The 20523-nt window shown below is 38.8% G+C and overlaps 2 protein-coding genes across 30 annotated transcripts in view; one reads left to right on the top strand and one right to left on the bottom strand.

The window, feature by feature from the left end:
• Positions 1 to 1511: 1511 nt before the first annotated feature.
• LOC145518058 (uncharacterized) lies at positions 1512 to 5608 on the bottom strand. 2 transcript variants are annotated; one of them, XR_014062568.1, is made up of 2 exons: positions 3241 to 3478; positions 1512 to 2121 (listed from the first exon to the last, which is right to left on the bottom strand). XR_014062568.1 is itself a non-coding variant. In XM_081521509.1 (2 exons), the coding sequence occupies exon 1, from the start codon at positions 4025 to 4027 to the stop codon at positions 3305 to 3307; it is 723 nt and encodes a 240-aa protein (XP_081377635.1). In that variant the 5' UTR covers positions 4028 to 5608; the 3' UTR covers positions 1512 to 2491; positions 3241 to 3304. The 2 variants fall into 2 exon arrangements, 1 of the variants encoding a protein (XP_081377635.1); XM_081521509.1 differs by having other exon boundaries at positions 1512 to 2491; positions 3241 to 5608.
• Positions 3531 to 20523, top strand: part of KIF27 (kinesin family member 27) — an 80948-nt gene continuing 63955 nt past the window's right edge. For 8 of the 28 annotated variants that reach the window (XM_081520901.1, XM_081520943.1, XM_081520982.1 and 5 more), the window contains exons 1-2: positions 3531 to 3627; positions 10505 to 10889. In XM_081520901.1, coding sequence (XP_081377027.1) covers positions 10592 to 10889 — 298 coding nt within the window. In that variant the 5' untranslated portion in view covers positions 3531 to 3627; positions 10505 to 10591. Of the gene's footprint in view, positions 3774 to 10504; positions 10890 to 11645; positions 11720 to 20523 lie in introns of all 28 variants that reach the window. The other 20 variants (XM_081520881.1, XM_081520851.1, XM_081520966.1 and 17 more) reach the window with 7 other exon arrangements.

Here is a 20523-nt window from a genome sequence, read left to right as displayed (position 1 = left end):
ATCTCACATGCTGAGAGGGAAGTAAGTTCATGTGCTGCAACTAGAGAAGCCTGAGTGCTGGAACAGAAGACCCAGTGCTGCCAAAATTTTAAAAGTAAAAATAAATAAGTTACTATATCTTCTTAAAAGAAATTTAGAAATAGCAGGACATCTAGAAAGGTAAGCAAAAAGTAGATTATGAAAGGCCTTGTATATCATGTCAAGAAGAGTGGACTTTATCATGAGAAATATTTTATCTTTTTCATAAAGAGCCATGAAATTTTTACATTTAAAAATTTGTCCTCTATGTTTATAAAAGTAAAGTTATAGGTTTTTAAATTTTAATTGCAATTCCAATTAAAAAATCTCAATGAAACTTTCTTCTGGAAATTGTCAAGCTGATTCAAAAGTTCTTCTGGAAGAGAAATGCCAAGAATAGTAAAAAAAAAGTTAGAATAATGAGGAACAGCTTGCCCTATCAGTAAAATATAGGGCAAAGCTATAGTAATTAAAGCAGTATGGTATTGGTGCAGAAATAATAAATTAATGCTACAGAATAGAGGCCCCTTCAAATAAACTCATGAATATGTAGGAGAATGTTCTATTTCACCAATTCTAAGACTGATTTTTCATATTTCATTTCAAGTTATATGAACTGAAATATACTTTCTTAGTCAAGATATGACTTGGGATTGCCACTACTTGTAACATAAAGCATTTTAATGATACACTTTTCAATAAAGTCTTTTTTTTTTCTTAAGTATTCCAGAATTGGGTTTTGTGCACTAAATCAAGACCCTAGCTGATTAAATTATAAAATGACCTAGAACTCAATTTTAATGATGGCTATTTTGATGAACTTTGTTGAACATTTTAACTATTTTTTGCTTTTATATATGTATGTATATGTGTGTGTGTTTCTCCCCCAAACAAGTTTGAGAAAAATGCCACCATCATTCTAGGTAACTAATAATTTTTGAGTCTTTGCTTTACAATTAGTTCCACCTTTCAAACTTCACAACAACTCCATGAAGTAGGGATGACTTCTATTCCAATTCTTCAGATGAGAACACTAGATAGTATTTCATATGCTTAATTTGTAGGCATTTTCCTATATCAAATTCTTGTAAAATTGAATTTTGATACGTACTTAAAATTCTCTTTTATAAATGTACTATTGTTAATTTAAGGATACCTTTCATTGAACATACATGTAACTTCAAAGTTTTTGCTGTTACACATAATACCATAATGAATATCCTTCTACATGATTCTTTATTTATATTTTTATTTTCTTTGGAGAGTTTACAAGAGGTGGGATTATGTATAAAAATCTGTCTTGGGGACTTCCCTGGTGGTTCAGTGGTTAAGACTGCTCACTGCCAATGCAGGGGACATGGGTTTGATCCCTGGCAGGGGAACTAAGATCACACAAGTTGAGTGGGGCAGCCATGCAGCATAGTCAAAAGGTTTAAAAAAAAGTCTGTCTCATTGAATGCTTGCCTGTTACATTATAAAAAGTTGTTATCAACTTTATAGGTAAAATGGTTTATTATTTTAATTTACGTTGCTTTGGTTTATTAGTGAAGTAAAACATCATTGGCATGTAAGCCAGATTTCAGCTTTCTTCTCTGCCTCCTAGGTTCATGTGGTTTTTGTCCAGCAGCAGACTTGACTTAGAGGCTGGCAGATCTTCAAGTTGTTACAAACAATTTGTGTCACAAATACTTAGGTTAGCGATGTAGACTTTACTGAATATTTTGCAGGGGAGAGTGAGGAAGGGGTTCACCTTCTTCACAGTATACAACCTAAAGATCCCCATTAGTCATGTCTGTTCTCCCTGGAATTCGTTTATCAGGTAGCCTTTCCCTCCTCTCTGATTCAGCCTCTTAGCCTCTTCCTAACATCTCAGGCTTCCTCCGTCTCTCTCATTCCTTCTCAAGAACAGTCAAATAATTCCTCTCCAGGTTCATATGAGCATCACCATCCTCTTCTCTGAAGCCTGAATACCTACCAAGTTACTCTCAGGAGGCTTAACTTCCACCTGGGTGTAGGCTAACAAAGCATCTTCTCAGCAAAATTGTGCCTCTTCATACATGGATTTCTCATTCCAGCAGCTAAGTAGTAATATTCTCCATAACACTGCAAAAACAGTATAGGCAAAAGGCAGATTTGTGGTCAGGTATGTGTCCTGCATAGCAGGTGTACAGGATGGATTTGTGAGGGCAAGATGGAACACAGGAAAATCACAGGTTCTTGCCCTAACAGATGGTGGTAGTGTAGGCTGTTCCACTCCAGGGCCCTCCCTATGCTGCCATTCAGTTACTTTGCCTCAGGCTAGAGATACAGACAGCTTCCTCCCCCAGCCGTGTCCAACCAGAAGGCCGCTTTCCACTTGGTGCCATTTCCCTGGACTCTCTGGGTTGCTCTTACAGGCTCTTTCTTGACAGAGAAGGTCTTAAGAGGCCTCTTAAGACCTCACCTCTTATTGTGAGGTCTATACCTTAAAGAACTGAAAAAAAGACATTAAACAGATACCTGTATATCATGTTCATAGCAGAATTATTTATAGTATTCCCGAAGTGGAAATAAACCATGTGTCCATTAATTGATGCTGCTTCTGCTAAGTCGCTTCAGTCGTGTCCGACTCTGTGCGACCCCATAGACGGCAGCCCACCAGGCTCCGCCGTCCCTGGGATTCTCCAGGCAAGAATACTGGAGTGGGTTGCCATTTCCTTCTCCAATGCATGAAAGTGAAAAGTGAAAGTGAAGTCGCCCAGTCGTGTCTGACTCTTAGCGACCCCATGGACTGTAGCCTTCCAGGCTCCTCCGTCCATGGGATTTTCCAGGCAAGAGTACTGGAGTGGGGTGCCATTGGATACATAAAATGTAGTATGTCCTCATGATGAAATATTATTCAGCCATAAAAAGGAATTAAAGTCCTGATACTTTCTACTACAGGAGTAAACCTGGGAATCGTTTTTTAGCAAAAAAAAAAAAGCCGGTACAAGGCCACAAATTGTATGATTCTATGATTATGAAATGCCCAAATCAGGTAAATCCTTAGAAAGGTGATTAGTGGTCTCCAGTGGCTGGGGGAGAGGGGAATAGGGGGAGTGTTGCTAACCAGTATGGGGTTTTCCTTTTGGAATGATGAAAGTGTTTTGGAAATGGAGGCGATGGTTGCACAACACTGTGAATGTCTAAAATGCCATTGAATTGTACACCTTAAAATGGTTCATTTTATGTTAGTGAACTTACCTTCAATAAAAATAAATAGAATTGGTAGCTAAAATACTGAAAGCAATGTGAATCTTTCTCATAATCACTTTACAAACTGGTGGAGGGTTACTTTGGCTGAGCACTGGGAGAGGGGTCCCTGGGTTTTACTTTGGAGTGAATCTGGGAGGTGGCCGGTTCTTGGCTCCTCCCTCAAGGGGCGGGCCCAGGAGCGGAGCTTGGCAGACAGGGGCGGGGCCCTGGAGCCGCCGGATGCCCTGACGGGTGGCGGCACGTCAGCACGAGCTTCGCCGGTTGCCGGGAGAACCCATAACAACAAAAGGCGCGGTAGCTGCGGCGCGGCGGAGCGAAGTGAAGCCGAGAAGTCCTGCGCTGCGCTGGCCGCCTGAGACGGGCTTTCTCGAACCGGTCTGTGAGTGGCAGGCGGTCCGGGCCGGGCTGGAGGTCCCTGTCTGGTGCGACAGCGCGTCCTCTGCGCCGGCGTCCTCAGCAGGCCGTTGGGAGGAGAGGGTGCGGGCCTGGGGACTGGGACCTGCCGAGGCTTGGCTGGCGAGGTGGGCGGTTGGGGCGTCAGCAAGACGGAGGAGGGCGCCCGAGGGGCCTGAGGTCGTTTCCGGGGTTCCCCGGCGAGTGGCCGGGGAAGTTGGGTGCCCTGTGAGATAGAGGGGCTTGAGGAGTAAGGACGCCCGGGAACCCCGGACCCAACCGCATGAAGTCGGATCTTGCGGATTATCTTGTGTTCATACTTCCAGCTGTGGGATCTGAAGAGGGATGGGGGTTTCGTTTTGTCACAGGCCTCCTTTTCCATTGCGGATGTTGGAACTTTGCGGCATTCTAAGCTCTGCAGAAGTCTGAAAAGCCTTACAGCAGGAGATAATTGAGAGAGTAACGGTGCCCAAATTCTTTCTTTGAAACATTTTAAAAATAAAACTTCGCCTCTTCCCAGTTTGAAAAGCTTCCTTGTTTCCCCATCTTTGCTCCCTGTCTTCTTCGTCTAGTTCTTTATGCATTTGGGGCCTTTTCTGAGATCCTTATGAGACTCATTTGCCAGAAAGTTTCTTAACGAAAATATTTATTACTTACAAACTACAATTTTTAGATAATCGCTATTATTGAAAAGCCAGAGGCACAAGATGCCTCTACGGTATTTGGAGACACTTTTCTAATCAGTAACGGCATCAGTAATCAAACATTTCTCCTTCCTTTGCTCAGATTTCAAAACTCCATTGAGTATGCATAAATATTACCAACCAATCATATTTTACCTTTCTTCAAATTTATTGGTGAGATAATATATATGCTTCTGATGGCTGTGTTTGATCAGTATCTAAAGAAGTATAGATACTATGGATTTAAAAAAATAAATAAATTCTCTTATACTGATTTTTTTTGCTAGCTATATGTTTATGGGCCCTTATTGGTTTTTAGTGATTAGAGTAGGTGGATTTCTGTTGCCTTTGTATTCAGATTGTTTATAGATACTCCTATTTAAAAAATCAGTAAAGTGAAAACATCTCAATTACACTTGTACCTTTTATTAGCATTTTTATTGGAAGTAGTTAGGTTTAGCTTAACACAGACTCTGTTTTGTTTTAATGTGATGGTATAAAAAAAACTAATCTGTGTGATAAAAACTTCTAATATAGGTGTTCAGAGACATTTGGAAGAACCAAATCATACTACATCCCTGTAGTTTCTTTGGAAAAGTTTCCAACACCAAATGTTGTATAGTCCTTTATTATCCAAGAAAAGATTCACCATATTTATGAGTATTTGTTTTTTCAGTGCAGAATTTGACTAGAATGATTAAAACTGCCAAGGTTAAGTACATTTCTTTGGCTATTAAAGATAGTTTGTTGACTCTGTTTTGGGATTTTACAGCCCAGGGGAGCTGATATTTTTTTAACTCTCATTGTGCTCTTAGTACAGTGATGTAAATGTTTTTGTTACTGTGATCCTTTTCAGACTGTCCACCCCCCAAATTATAAATGCACAGTACTGCTGCAGAGTTCTTTTTAAAGGCTGAAACTCCAATACTTTGGCCACCTGATGCGAAGAGCTGACTCATTTGAAAAGACCGTGATGCTGGGAAAGATTGAGGGCAGGGGGAGAAGGGATGACAGAGGATGAGATGGTTGGATGGCATCACCGACTCAATGGACATGGGTTTGGGTAGACTCTGGGAGTTGGTGATGGGCAGGGAGGCCTGGCGTGCTGCGGTTCATGGGGTCGCAAAGAGTCAGACACGACTGAGCAACTGAACTGAACTGAACTGAATACTAAATATGTCTTAATTAACATTTTCGTTGCATGTAGTGCTGAAAATATTATTTTAGTCCATTAGTCTGCTCAGTTACTAAAGAGCCCCTCTCCATAGGGCTCAGCCCCACCCCAAACTGATTACTTTTCATCTGCATTTAAACATAGATTATTTGTTTGTTACTTCCTTTTTCTTTTAACTTTTATACTAACAAGACTGTGAACATTCATTTACAACTTTTTATGTCAACATATGTTTTTATTTCTTTGGAAAATATACTTGAGAGTAGCATTGCTGGGTGAAGTGATAACTGTGTTTAACATTTTGAGGTACTGCCAGCCTATTCCCACTGGAGGAGGGCATGGCAACCTACTGCAGTATTCTTGCCTGGAGAATCTCATGGACGGAGGAGCCTGGCAGGCTATACTCCATGGGGTCGAAAAGAGCTGGACACAACTGAAGCAACTTTGCACACACACACAGACTGTTCCAAAGTGGCTGCATCATTATATACTCCCATAAGGGTTCCATATTCTCCACCTTCTTGCCAACACTTACGTGATCTTTTTTATAGCTATGTCAGTGGGTGTAAAGTGATATCTGATTGTGTTTATATATATATAATTTTATATAAATTTATTTATTATGGGCTTCCCTGGTGGCTCAGACGGTAAAGAATCTGCCCACAAACCTGGAGACCCAGGTTCGATCCCTGGGTAGGGAAGATCCCCTGAAGAAGAGAACGGCAACCCACTCCGATATTCTTGCCAGGAAAATCCCATGGACGGAGGATCCTGGGGTCACAAAGAGTCCAACACGACTGAGCAACGAACCACTACACTACATAATTTTATTTATTTATTATTTATTTATTTTTTGCTTGGTCTTTGTGGATTTGCCCTGGCTTTCTCTAGTTGTGGTGAGCTGGGGCTACTTACTCTTTGTTGCAGTGCAAGGGCTTCTCATTGTGGTGGCTTCTTTTGTTGTGGGCTCTAGGCCAAGGGCTCAGTAGTTGTGGCACACGGGCTTAGTTGCCCCGCAGCATGTGAGGTCTTCCTGGACCAGGGATTGAACCCGTGTCCCTTGCATTCCAAGGCAGATTCTTAACCACTGGACCACCAGGGAAGCCCCCTGGCCATTTTTATATCATTGTTGAAAAACTCTCTTTTCAGATCTTTTGCCCACTTTTAAATTTGTTTTTTTTTTTCATTCTGAATTCTAATAGTTCTTAATGTATTCTAGACACAAATGGTTATTAGATATATGACTTGCAAGTATTTTCTCCTGTGGCTCAGCAGTATAAGATCTCCTGCCAATGCAGGAGACTCAGGTTCGACCCCTGGGTCAGGAATATCCCTTGGAGAAAGAAATGGCAACTCACTCCAGTATTCTTGCCTGGAGAATCCCAATTCATGGGGTCACAGAAGAGTCAGACATGACTGGGTGACTAAACAACAGCAACATTCAATGAATTGTCTTTTCACTTTTTTTTCCCTGTTATCAATATTGTATTTTTTTATTTTTTATATTCCTTTTTAAAATTTTTATTGCAGTATAGTTGATTTACAATGTTGTGTTAATTTCTACTGTGTAGCAGTGATTCAGATATAGATATATATATATATGTATATATATATACACATACACACATTCTTTTCCATTATGATTTATCACAGGATATTGAATACAGTTGCAGTGCTATACAGTAGGATCTTGTTGTCTATCCATTCTATATATAATAGTTTGCATCTACTAACCCTAAACTCCCACTCTGTTCTTCCCTCATCCTCTCTCCACCTTGACAACTGCAGATCTGTTCTCTATGTCTATGAGTCTTTATCTGTTCTGTAGATGAGTTAATTTGTGTCATATTTTAGATTCCACATACAAGTGATATCATATGTACTTGTATTTTTCTAACTTCATTTTGTATGATAATCTCTAGGTCCATCTATGTTGCTGCAAATGGCGTTATTTTCCTTTTTTATGGCTGAGTAGTATTCCATTGTCTATACACACCACCTCTTCTTTACCCATTTATCTGCTGATGGACATTTGGGTTATTTCCATGTCTTAATTGTTGTGAATAGTGCTGCTATCTTTTCATTTTCTTGGTAGTATCCTTTGGGGCACAAACTTTTAATTTGATTGAGTTCATTTTATCTACTTTTCCTTTTACTGCTTATTGCTATTGCTTTTGCTTTTGGTGACATAAATGAGAAACCATTACTAAACTCAAGGTTACAAAGAGTTACCCTTGTGTTTTCTTTTAAGAGTTTTGTAGTATATATTTGCTTTACAATGTTGTATTAGTTTCTGCTGTACAGCAAAATGAAGCAGCTATTTTGTTGTTTAGTCACTAAGTTGTGTCCTACCCTTTTGTGACCCAATGGACTGTAGCCTGCCAAACTCCTCTGCCCATGGGGTTTCCCAGGTGAGAATACTGGAGTGGGTTGCCATTTCCTTCTCCAGGAGATCTTCTCAACTCAGGGATTGAACCCGCATCTCCTGCATCACAGGCAGATTTTTTACTGCTGAGCCATCAATGAAGCCATATATCCCCTTTTTAGCTTTCCTTTCCATTTTGGTCACCACAGATCATTGAGTAGAGTTCCTTGTGCTGTACAGTAGGGTCTCATTGATTACCTATTTTATACATAGTTTCAATAGTGTATATATGTCAATCACAATCTCAGTCTTCCAGTTCATCCCACGCATCTCTCTTCCCACTGATATCTATATGTTTGTTCTCTCTGTCTGTGTCTCTATTTCTGCTTTGTAAATAAGATCATTTTTATACCAATTTTTTCAGATTCCACATATATGTATTAATATATGATATTTATTTTTCTGACTTGCTTCACTCTATAGGTCTCTAGGTCCATACACTCTATAGGTCTCTAGGTCTATGGAAATGTCCCAATTTCATTCCTTTTTATGTCTGAGTAATATTCCATTGTATTTTGTATGTACCGTGTCTTCTTTATCCATTCCTCTGTTGATGGACATTTAGACTGCTTCTATATCCTGGCTGTTCTAAATAGTGCTGCAGTGAACATTGGGGTTTTGAATTACGGTTTTGTCCAAGTTTATGCCCAGGAGTGGGATTGCTGGATCATGTATGGTACTTCTGTTTTTAGTTTTTTAAGAAACCTCCATACTGTTCTCCATAGTGACCATATCAATTTACATTCCTACCGACAGTGTAAAAGCATTCTCTTTTTCTTCACACCCTCTCCAGCATTTATTGTTTGTAGATTTTTTGATGATGGCCATTCTGACAGTGTGAGGTGATACCTTGTTGTAGTTTTTATTTGATTTGCACTTCCCTAATTAGTGATGTTTAGCATCTTTTCATGTGCCTTTTAGCCATCTGTGTATCTTCCTTGGAGAAATGTTTATTTAGATCTTCTGCCCATTTTTTGGTTGGGTTGTGTTTTTTTTTTTAATTGAGCTGCAGAAGCTGTTTGTATACAATTTTGGAGATTAATCCTTTGTCAGTTGCTTCACTTGCAAATACTTTCTCCCTTTCTGCGGGTTGTTTTTTCGTCTTGTTTATGGTTTCTTTCGCTGTGCAAAAGCTTTTAAGTTTAATTAGGTCTCATTTCTTTATTTTTGTTTTTATTTTCATTACTCTTGGAGGTGAGTCAGAAAAGATCTTACTGTGATTTATGTCATAGAGTGTTCTGCCTATGTTTTCCTCTAAGAGTTTCATTGTGTCCGACCTTACATTTAGGTCTTTAATCCATTTTGAGTTTATTTTTGTGTATGGTGTTAGGGAGTGTTCTAATTTCATTCTTGTACATTAGATGTCCAGTGTCCCTGGCACCACTTATTGAAGAGTCTGTCTTTCTCCACTGTATGTTTTTGCCTTCTTTGTCGTAGAAATTAGGTGACCATAGGTGGGTGAGTTTATCTCTGAGCAGTCTATCCAATTATTGATCTATATTTCTGTTTTTGTGCCTGTACCATACTGTCTTGATTACTGTTGGCCTGGTTATGAAATTGGGGAAGTATATACTCCAACTTTGTCCTTTTTCAGTATTGTATTTGCTATTCTGTGTCCCTTGAATTTCCATGTGAATTTTAGAATCAGCTTTTCAATTTCTACAAAGAAGACAGCTGGGATTTTGATAGGCGTTCTGTTTAATCTTGAGAGCAGTTTGAGGAATATTGTTGTTTTAAGCTTTCCAGTCCATGAACATGAGATGTTTTTCCATTTATTTAGATCTTCTTTAGTTTCAACAATATTTTGTAGTTTTCAGAGTGTAAGTTTTACATGTGTTTTGTTAAATATATTCCTGAGCATTTGATTCTTTGTAATGTTATTGTAAATGGAATTGTTTTCTTAATTTATTTTTCAGGTTGTTCACTGTAAATATAACTACAAATTTAATTTTTAGTGTATTAATCCCACCAGAGAATTTTAGAAAAAGTACCACATAATTTATGAATGAAACAACAGTTTTTCTGTTAGTTTTGGTTATCTTTGAATAAAAACTTTCATTTTAAATTTACATTGACTTATAGAAATCCTTTAAACTGTTTTCATGGATTAATTTCTAACATTTGTGACAAAGGAGAGATGTTATTTTTCAGTACATAGCTGTAAAGTCTAATATAAGAGTTTGCTTTGTACTACTTGCGTACATATGTACAATTACCAGTTATTTCCTTGCTGAATGTTTCTAACTCCCCAGTTATTCAATATTTAGGTAAATGAGCTGGGAAACATATTACCATTATAGAAAGAATGGCATGATTGAATCCCATTCACTTAATCACTTTTGCTTTATCATTTACTAACTCATGGCTCCGACCCCCTAAATTATTTTGCTGCAAAGCTGGACATCATATTGTTTCATCTATAAATTATATAGGTATACTTTTTCTAGACAGATTTACTCTTTGTAGCTGTCTTATATTGGAATAAAGCCTGCTCTAATTGATTTTGCTTTAGAAGATGGTTAGTTTATTAGGAAAGAAGAGTCAATAACTAAATTTTGTTTTTATTTTGATACACAGGGGTCCAGATCTTACTTAAAATGGATGCGTCTCACACTAGATGATGGATATTAAGTAGAAAATCTATTTAGTAAAATCTAAGCTGCCATGGAAGAAATACCAGTTAAAGTTGCTATAAGAATTAGACCTCTGCTGTGCAAAGAAGTTCTTCATAATCATCAAGCTTGTGTGAGAGTTATTCCAAACACCCAACAAATTATCATTGGGAGAGATAGAATCTTTACTTTTGATTTTGTTTTTGGCAAAAATTCCACTCAAGATGAAGTCTATAATACCTGTATAAAGCCATTAGTGTTGTCACTCATTGAGGGCTATAATGCAACCGTTTTTGCCTATGGACAGACTGGATCTGGGAAGACATATACCATCGGAGGAGGCCATGTTGGTAAGATACTCATACTCTGACTTTTATTTGAGATAGTAGAAAGAAGTTGAAATACTACAGTGCCCAACACATAGTAGGTGCTTAGCATATTGACTGAATGAAATAATGAATAGGATAATTAGATGTGTTCATAAGATCATTTTTGAAAGATTTGATTTTAAATATTGAAGTTTCATTAAACAGTTAAATTTATCATTATATTTGCTTGAGAAAAGACCTGTAAGACAATATTCAGTGTTCAACTCTTTGTCATTTTTTCACAGTTTTGAGATATAATTGACTTGTAACATGGTGTTAGTCCAAAGTATATAGCATAATGATTTGATATATCTATATATTGCAGAATGATATAGCTTAACATTAGTCATCTCATGTAATTACATGTTTTTCTTGTGATGTGAACTTTTAAGTTCTACTGTCTTAACAGTTTTCAAATATACAATACATATTGTTAAGTATAGTCACCATGTTGTACATTACATCCCCAGAACTTAATTATCTCATAGCTGAAAATTTTTACCTTTTGAGCACCTTCACCCATTTCCTCACCTCCCAATCCTGGCCTCTGGCAACACTTTCTCATTTTGAACAGAATTTAAAATAAGAGAGAAATGAGTTAACATGATCAGAGTTTGCATCTTTTAGTATTATAAATGTTGAGAGTCCTGCAGCTAAGACTTAGAGGCAATAGAAGAAAAGTATTATGTAAAGTGTTCTTAAACATTTTCTAGCCAAATTTCTATTTTATTTTTCTAGCTTTAATGAGGAGAAGGCAGTGGCACCCCACTCCAGTACTCTTGCCTGGAAAATCCCATGGACAGAGGAGCCTGGTAGGCTGCAGTCCATGGGGTCGCTAAGAGTTGGACACGACTGAGCGACTTCACTTTCACTTTTCACTTTCATGCATTGGAGAAGGAAATGGCAACCCACTCCAGTATTCTTGCCTGGAGAATCCCAGGGACAGAGGAGCCTGGTGGGCTGCCATCTATGGGGTCGCACAGAGTCAGACACGACTGAAGCGACTTAGCAGCAGCAGCAGCTTTAATGAGATGTAATTGACAAATACAGTTGTAAAATATTTAAAGTGTACAAGACTTAGAGAGGCAGTAGGAGAAATGTATTATGTAAAGTGTTTTATAAACATTTTCTAGCCAGATTTCTATTTTACTTTTCTAGCTTTATTGAGGTATAATGGACAAATACAGTTGTAAAATATTTAAAGTATACAGTGTAGTTATTAGATAAATGTATGCATTATGAAAGGATTCCTCCCATCCAGTTAACATATCCACACCTCATGTATACGCAGATTTTTACTTTTAGAACTGAATATTTTTGGGTAGAAATTCTCTTGTTTGTAATTCTAGTTGAGAAAGGTGGGATCATAGGATTTTCTTTAGAGCTGGAAGGAACCTTGAAACTAGTTTCTCTTCCTTTCTTTGGTTCCAGCCAAAGAGCAATGAAGGGCTTGTTCAGTTAAGGTGGCTTGTGAGAGAGCTGAGATCGAAAGCTAGGTTCTCTGCTGAGATCATTTACTGTATTTTTTTTTTCACTAAAAACAAACTTTGAATGTTGTGCATATGTATTGTTGTCTAAAATTATTGTTAATATTCTGTCTATGTGTAATGATTCTCAGTGTGTTTGCTTTGATGCTTCTCAAACACTAAATACGTGACTTTCAGGAACATCTCTTTTTATAAGCAGGGATTGGTAGGGAGAGTTAGAGGGCAGCTGTGTTGTCCAAGGAAGTTCTCATTCCAAGATTAGATGGAGGAGTCATAAGTACTCATTATCTCCTACCTCTTCCCATTTTTTAGAATCACAGTGATATACAATTAAGAGATTAAAGATACTAGATTATTTTAGGGTCTCATGATAAATAATTCAGTTTTTTTCTACTACAAGTTGTGGGTTTTCTTGAGGACTTAGCTTTTTTTTTTTAATTGGCAAATGTTTTATGTTCTTTAAGACTCAGTATATGCCTTATACTAATAAGAGTTATAGAATTTTCACAGCTTGGTGACATACAGCTAAATTGTTTTTGAAAAGGCCATGAATCCAATTTTAATGCCTTAAGGGAAAAAGTTATTAAAGTTATCTATTGTCCTAAAACATTTTAATTGGTCTAAAATACTTCATTCCAGAAGAAATATCACCATTAGGAACAGTTTTTGATGTCCCCCCCCAGTTAAAAAGATTAATGTTCATTGTAAAAAGAATTGCATATGATGCTTAAGAAATCAAATTAAACAAATGAAAGCTTCTTTCATTCCTAGGAAATAACAGCTTGCTGTGTACATTGCTGTCTAGAGACCTCTAGACATTTTCTTGGCTTACTACAAGTATTCACACATGTAGTTTTTGTTTTCTGTTGTTATTTGTCTATTTAATGAGGTATTTTATACCTGTAATTATGTAACTTTCTTTTTTCATTTAACAGTATAAAATATCATTTCATTTCTTCCCATTTAGGTCATACAATTTCACGTTTTTTTTGACTGCACATATAATATTCCATAGTTTAAATGGATCATAGTTCATCCATTCTAGCATTAAGGGACAGTATTAATGAGTACGTTTGATTTTTACTGTTATAAAAAGTTGCAAGGGGTTTCCTGGTGGTCTAGGTTATGATTTGGCGTTTTCACCACCATGGCCCAGGTTCAGTCCCTGGTCAGGGAACTTAGATCCCACAAGCTTCGAGGTGCCCCCCCAAAAAATTGCAGTGTGTATCTTGGTACATTTATCTTTGGATCCACGTGCTGGTATTTCTGTAGAATAGATTCCTAAAAGTAAATTTGTTGAGTAATGGGTGCGTGCTAAGTCACTTCGGTCATGTCCAATTCTGTGTGACCCTGTGGACTGCAGACTGCCAGGCTCCTCTATCCATGGGATTTTCCAGGCAGGAATACTAGAGTGGGTTGCCATGCCCTCTTCCAGGGAATCTTCCCAATCCAGGGATCGAACTCACCTCTCTTATGTCTCCTGCATTGGCAGGCCGGTTCTTTACCACTAGTGCCACATGTATGCACATTTAAAATGTGAATAGATAGTGACAAATTACCCTCCAAAAAGACTGTACCTGTTTATATTCCCACTACCAATATATGAAAGCCATTTATTTGCTCTTATCCTTGCCAGTCACAGGAAGTCATACATTCCAAATATTTCTCTCACCATCTGGTAGGTGAAAAATTACACTTTGTTTGAAGTTGCATTTCTTATGTATTTGTGAAAATAGCATTTCCAAGGCTCCCTATAGAACACCAATTCTAGGTCAGCCATCTACTGTTTGATTATTGACCATGCAAATAATGTTTTTTTCTCCAGTAAATGATTGCATTTGCAGTAGCTAGGGCTTCCCTGGTGGCTCAGATGGTAAAGAATCTGCCTGCAATGTGGGAGACCTGGATTCACTCCCTGGGTTGGGAAGATCCCCTGGAGGAGGGGATGGCAACTCACTCCAGTATTCTTGCCTGGAGAATCCCCATGGACAGAGGAGCCTGGAGGGCTATGTAGTCCATGGGGTCGCAAAGAGTTGGACATGACTAAGCGACTAAGCACAGCACAGGGTACCATTATTAGGCACGGTGGCAAAAGGAAAATCTGTTATTTTTCAGTGTAATACTTATTGAAAGTCACACACATTTTCCTGCTTTTCAGAACCTTGAATTTACCAACTTTTACCAAGCATAATGTCTAAAAACTTTCATTTGCATACTCTTAAAATAGTGTATAAAAGCTAAATGATGGCTGCTGAAGTTTAAAACTTTATAGTTTCTTTCTGAAATAGTCTGTTTCAGGAATGTCAGTGTGACATTGAACATGTGATCTTTCGGTTACCAGAATACATTTGGAAGGTTTATTTATAAATATTATTTGTAATTCAGCTTTTTGATACATCTTTTGAATTGCTGTGCTTTGTTATCTGTTGAAGTGGGAAATGAAGGAGCTGTTTCTGGTCAGCCTCATAGTCTGGCTAAGCTAGAATGCATATATAATGTTGGGGTTTATAGATAGTGCTATTGGCTAGTTCCTGGAAGCTCTCTAGAAGGAATTTTCACTTTCTTGTACTGGAAAAACCTGCAGCTTCCTTTACTTGCCACACGATGGTGATGTTGCATCATTTTTGGGTTTTTGGTGGTGCCCTGGGCAGTGAAAGCGCAATCCTAACCACTGAACCACCAGGGAGTTCCCCTGTCTTGCATCTTGAATCAAGTGAATGGCTGTCCAGGTTAATAAGGCTTAGGTTTTCAGGATGTCTGTTGCCTAAAATCTGAACATTGGTAATCTTCAACTTGGAAGCAAGTTGTTTTTAAGTTTCATTTGTAAGCCATTTTTTTGTAACTTGGAATGTATTTTCCATGAAAGTGAAGGTGTTAGTTCCTCAGTCGTGTCCAACTCTTTGCAACCCCATGCACGCCAGGCTCCTCTGTCCATGGAGTTCTCCAGGCAAGAATACCAGAGTAGATTGCCATTTTCCTGCTCCAGGGGATCTTCCCAACCCAGGGATCGAAGCCAGGTCTCCTGCATTGCAGGCGGATTCTGAACCACCAGGGGAAAAAAGCTCAAGCTTTTTTCAAAATGTGCTTTTTGGCCAAGTGTTAAGAAATATGACACCAATATATTTTTTTTAAGGGTTCCTGCTAACATAAATGAGTTGCATTCCATTGATACAAGAATAAATAGTCTACCTACTTTATAATAAATAGTCTAAAGAGAGATCTTTTAGTGCATAGGACTGTGAGATAAGTTGACCTAACCTGGGCTCAGTTTCTACTACCTCTGTCTATTTTGAACTTCATTGGTACCAGTTATGCCTGTTGCATTCCTAGGGCTTTCAGTGTTTCCTTATTAAATCTTTTATTTTTGCCTTGAACTGTTACATAAGTATCATTTAGGTTTTTGGTTGTTGTTGTTGTCTTGGCATTTGATTGTAAGCAGTTTTGTTTTCTGCTTTTTCCAATTCTATACAGCATATTTATTTTTGTAATCTGTATTTAAAATTTTTAGACTATATATGTATTTCTGAAGGTAAAAGTTCAAGTACTACAACTATGAAAGTTTTCCTTTCTTTTCTCTCCCTGTCCTAACTCTCCAGAGGTAACCATTTTTTGTGAACTTTTTCAGAAATACCCTTCACATAGATATGTATGTATATTTTCTTTTACCCAAGTGAAATTTGCTCTGCAGTTTCTTTTTTTACTTTATGGATCTTAGACATCTGTTTAAAAATAGATGCATGGTATACCATTGTTAACCATTCTCCTACTAATGGATTTGTTAGTGTTTGGAATTTTTTCTCAATTACGAGACATCTTTCAGTTCAGTTCAGTTGCTCATTCGTGTCCTACTCTTTGCGACCCCATGAACTGCAGCACGCCAGGCCTCCCTGTCCATCACCAACTCCCGGAGTTTACCCAAACTCATGTCCATTGAGTCAGTGATGCCATCCAACCATCTCATCCTCTGTCATCCCCTTCTTCTCCTGCCCTCAATCTTTCCCAGCATCAGGGTCTTTTCCAATGGGTCACCTCTTTGTGTCAGGTGGCCGAAGTATTGGAGTTTCAGCTTCAACATCAGTCCTTCCAAAGAACTCCCAGAACTGATCTCCTTTAGGACAGACTGGTGGGATCTCCTTGCAGTCCAAGGGACTCTCAAGAGTCTTCAACACCACAGTTCAAAAGCATCAATTCTTTGGCACTCAGCTTTCTTTATAGTCCAACTCTCACATCCATACATGACTACTGGAAAAGCCATAGCCTTGACTAGATGGACCTTTATTGGGAAAGTAATGTCTCTGCTTTTTAATATGCTGTCTAGGTTGGTCATAACTTTCCTTCCAAGAAGTAAGCATCATTTAATTTCATGGCTGCAGTCACTGTCTGCAGTGATTTTGGAGCCCCCCCAAATAGCTACTGTTTCCACTGTTTCCCCATCTATTTGCCATGAAGTGATGGGACCAGATGCCATGATCTTAGTTTTCTGAATGTTGAGCTTTAAGCCAACTTTTTCACTCTCCTCTTTCACTTTCATCAACAGGTTCTTTAGTTCTTCTTCACTTTCTGCCATAAGGGTGATGTCGTCTGCATATCTGAGGTTATTGATATTTCTCCCGGCAATCTTGATTCCAGCTTGTGCTTTATCCAGCCCAGCATTTCTCATGATGTACTCTGCATATAAGTTAAATAAGCAGGGTGAAAATATACAGCCTTGACGTACTCCTTTTCCTATTTGGAACCAGTCTGTTGTTCCATGTCCAGTTCTAAGTGTTGCTTCCTGACCTGCATACAGATTTCTCAAGAGCCAGGTCAGGTGGTCTGGTATTCCTGTCTCTTTCAGAATTTTCCACAGTTTATTGTGATCTACACATTCAACGGCTTTGGCATAGTCAATAAAGCAGAAACAAGACATCTTTGCTGATCCTTATATAACACGTTTGGTTATATGTGCATGTATTTCTTTAGAACTGTCTCTGAGTCAGAGAGTGATTATGGTTTCAACTTTTGATACTATTGATACTAATGATTCCCCAAAAAACCTATCCGAGTTTACATTCTCATTGTGTTTTGGAGGACCAATTTGCTCACCTTGAGGGTATGGGGCATAATCAATTTTAAAAATCTTTGCTCACATGGTATTTTAAACAGTGAATAATCATAGTGATCAGATCATTGTGAACACAGTCTTTCATCAGTTACAACAGTTTGCTTTTAATAGTATTTTAGTGTTAATAATTGAGAGAATGCTGGGTAATTGAGTGTTTACTGTATCTTAAATTGATTAATAACATTGCCTACTTCCCCTCTTCTGCCCACTGCACCTGCCATCCACTATCCCACCTCTCTGCTCCTCTTTACAGCAGAACTTTGAAAGCGTCATTCATCTGTGACTCATGGTGTCAGTTCTCTCCATCTGACACAGCAGTTGTCAAGATATCACAGATGACCTTCAGTTTATTAAATTCGTTGGTCATTCCGGTCAAACTGGCCTTTCAGCAAACTTGGTACATATTCTCCACTTGGATTTCAGGTCACCACATTCATAGTTTTCCTCCTATTCTCTTGCTAGTAGTTCCTCTTAAGTGAATCCATAAATAGTTCAATGCCCAGAGCTCAGTCTTTGGTGCTCTTCTCTTCTGACTCTCAGCTTTTCCTCTTGATCTTATCCAGCCCCATGATATTAAATACCATCTATATGTAGCTGGAATGGGTGAATTTAACTCAGATGACCATTATATCTACTACTGTGGGCAAGAATCCCTTAGAAGAAATGGAGTAGCCATCATGGTCAACAGAAGAGTCCAAAATGCAGTACTCGGATGCAGTCTCAAAAACGACAGAATGATCTCTGTTCGTTTCCAAGGCAAACCATCCAATATCACAGTAATCCAAGTCTATGCCCCGACCAGTAACGCCGAAGAAGCTGAAGTTGAACGGTTCTATGAAGACCTACAAGACCTTCTAGAACTAACACCCAAAAAAGATGTCCTTTTCATTATAGGGGACTGGAATGCAAAAGTAGGAAGTCAAGAAACACCTGGCATAACAGGCAAGTTTGGCCTTGGAGTACAGAATGAAGCAGGGCAAAGGCTAATAGAGTTTTGCCACGAGAATGCACTGGTAATAGCAAACACCCTATTCCAACAACACAAGAGAAGACTCTACACCACGTGGACATCACCAGATGGTCAACACTGAAATCAGATTGATTATATTCTTTGCAGCCAAAGATGGAGAAGCTCTATACAGTCAGCAAAAACAAGACCAGGAGCAGACTGTGGCTCAGATCATGAACTGCTTATTGCCAAATTCAGACTTAAATTGAAGAAAGTAGGGAAAACCACTAGACCGTTCAGGTATGACATAGATCAAATACCTTATGAGTATACAGTGGAAGTGACAAATAGATTTAAGGGACTAGACCTGACAGACAGAGTGCCTGATGAACTATGGACAGAGGTTCGTGACATTGTACAGGAGACAGGGATCAAGAAAATCCCCATGGAAAAGAAATGCAAAAAAGCAAAATGGCTGTCTGAGGAGGCCTTACAGATAGCTGGGAAGAGAAGAGAAGCGAAAAGCAAAGGAGAAAAGGAAAGATATTCCCATCTGAATGCAGAGTTCCAAAGAATAGCAAGGAGAGATAAGAAAGCCTTCCTCAGTGATCAGTGCAAAGAAAGAGGAAAACAACAGATTGGGAAAGACTAGAGATCTCTTCAAGAAAATTAGAGATACCAAAGGAACATTTCATGCAAAGATAGGCTCGATAAAGGACAGAAATGGTATGGGCCTAACAGAAGCAGAAGATATTAAGAAGAGGTGGCAAGAATACACAGAAGAACTGTACAAAAAAGATCTTCACAACCCAGATGATCACGATGGTGTGATCACTTACCTAGAGCCAGACATCCTGGAATCTGAAGTCAAGTGGGCCTTAGAAAGCATCACTACGAACAAAGCTAGTGGAGGTGATGGAATTCCAGTTGAGATATTTCAAATCCTCAAAGGTGATGCTGTGAAAGTGCTGCACTCGATATGCCAGCAAATCTGGAAAACTCAGCAGTGGCCACAGGACTGGAAAAGGTCAGTTTTCGTTCCAATCCCAAAGAAAGGCAATGCCAAAGAATGCTGAAACTACCGCACAATTGCACTCATCTCACATGCTAGTAAAGTAATGCTCAAAATTCTCCAAGCCAGGCTTCAGCAATACGTGAACCATGAACTTCCAGATGTTCAAGCTGGTTTTAGAAAAGGCAGAGGAACCAGAGATCAAATTGCCAATATCCGCTGGATCATCGAAAAAGCAAGAGAGTTCCAGAAAAACATCTATTTCTGCTTTATTGACTATGCCAAAGCCTTTGACTGTGTGGATCACAATAAACTGTGAAAAATTCTGAAAAAGATGGGAATACCAGACCATCTGACCTGTCTCTTGAGAAACCTGTATGCAGGTCAGGAAGCAACAGTTAGAACTGGACATGGAACAACAGACTGGTTCCAAATAGGAAAAGGAGTCCGTCAAGGCTGTATATTGTCACCCTGCTTATTTAACTTATATGCGGAGTACATCATGAGAAATGCTGGGCTGGAAGAAACACAAGCTGGAATCAAGATTGCTGGGAGAAATATCAATAACCTCAGAGATGCGGATGACACCACCCTTATGGTAGAGAGTGAAGAAGAACTAAAGAGCCTCTTGATGAAGGTGAAGGAGGAGAGTGAAAAAGTTGGCTTAAAGCTCAACATTCAGAAAACTAAGATCATGGCATCTGGTCCCATCACTCCATGGGAAATAGATGGGGAAACAGTGGAAACAGTGTCAGACTTTACTCTTTTGGGCTCCAGAATCACTGCTGATGGTGACTGCAGCCATGAAATTAAAAGACGCTTACTCCTTGGAAGGAAGGTTATGGCCAACCTAGATAGCATATTTAAAAGCAGAGACATTACTTTGCCAACAAAAGTCCGTCTAGTCAAGGCTATGGTTTTTCCAGTGGTCATGTATGGATGTGAGAGTTGGACGGTGAAGAAAGCTGAGTGCCGCAGAATTGATGCTTTTGAAATGTGGTGTTGGAGAAGACTCTTGAGAGTCCCTTGGACTGCAAGGAGATCCAATCAATCCATCCTAAAAG

Source organism: Giraffa tippelskirchi, chromosome 1, assembly GCF_054371585.1.
Source record: "Giraffa tippelskirchi isolate mGirTip1 chromosome 1, T2T-mGirTip1v1.2.pri, whole genome shotgun sequence".
Classification (NCBI taxonomy): Eukaryota; Metazoa; Chordata; class Mammalia; order Artiodactyla; family Giraffidae; genus Giraffa; species Giraffa tippelskirchi.
This window is presented reverse-complemented; position numbering and strand designations above follow the sequence as displayed.

What these genes read in the sequence shown, in the direction of transcription:
- LOC145518058 (XM_081521509.1), bottom strand. Translation starts at nt 4,027, where the DNA reads ATGGAAAAGGAGGCCTGTGACAAAACGAAACCCCCATCCCTCTTCAGA.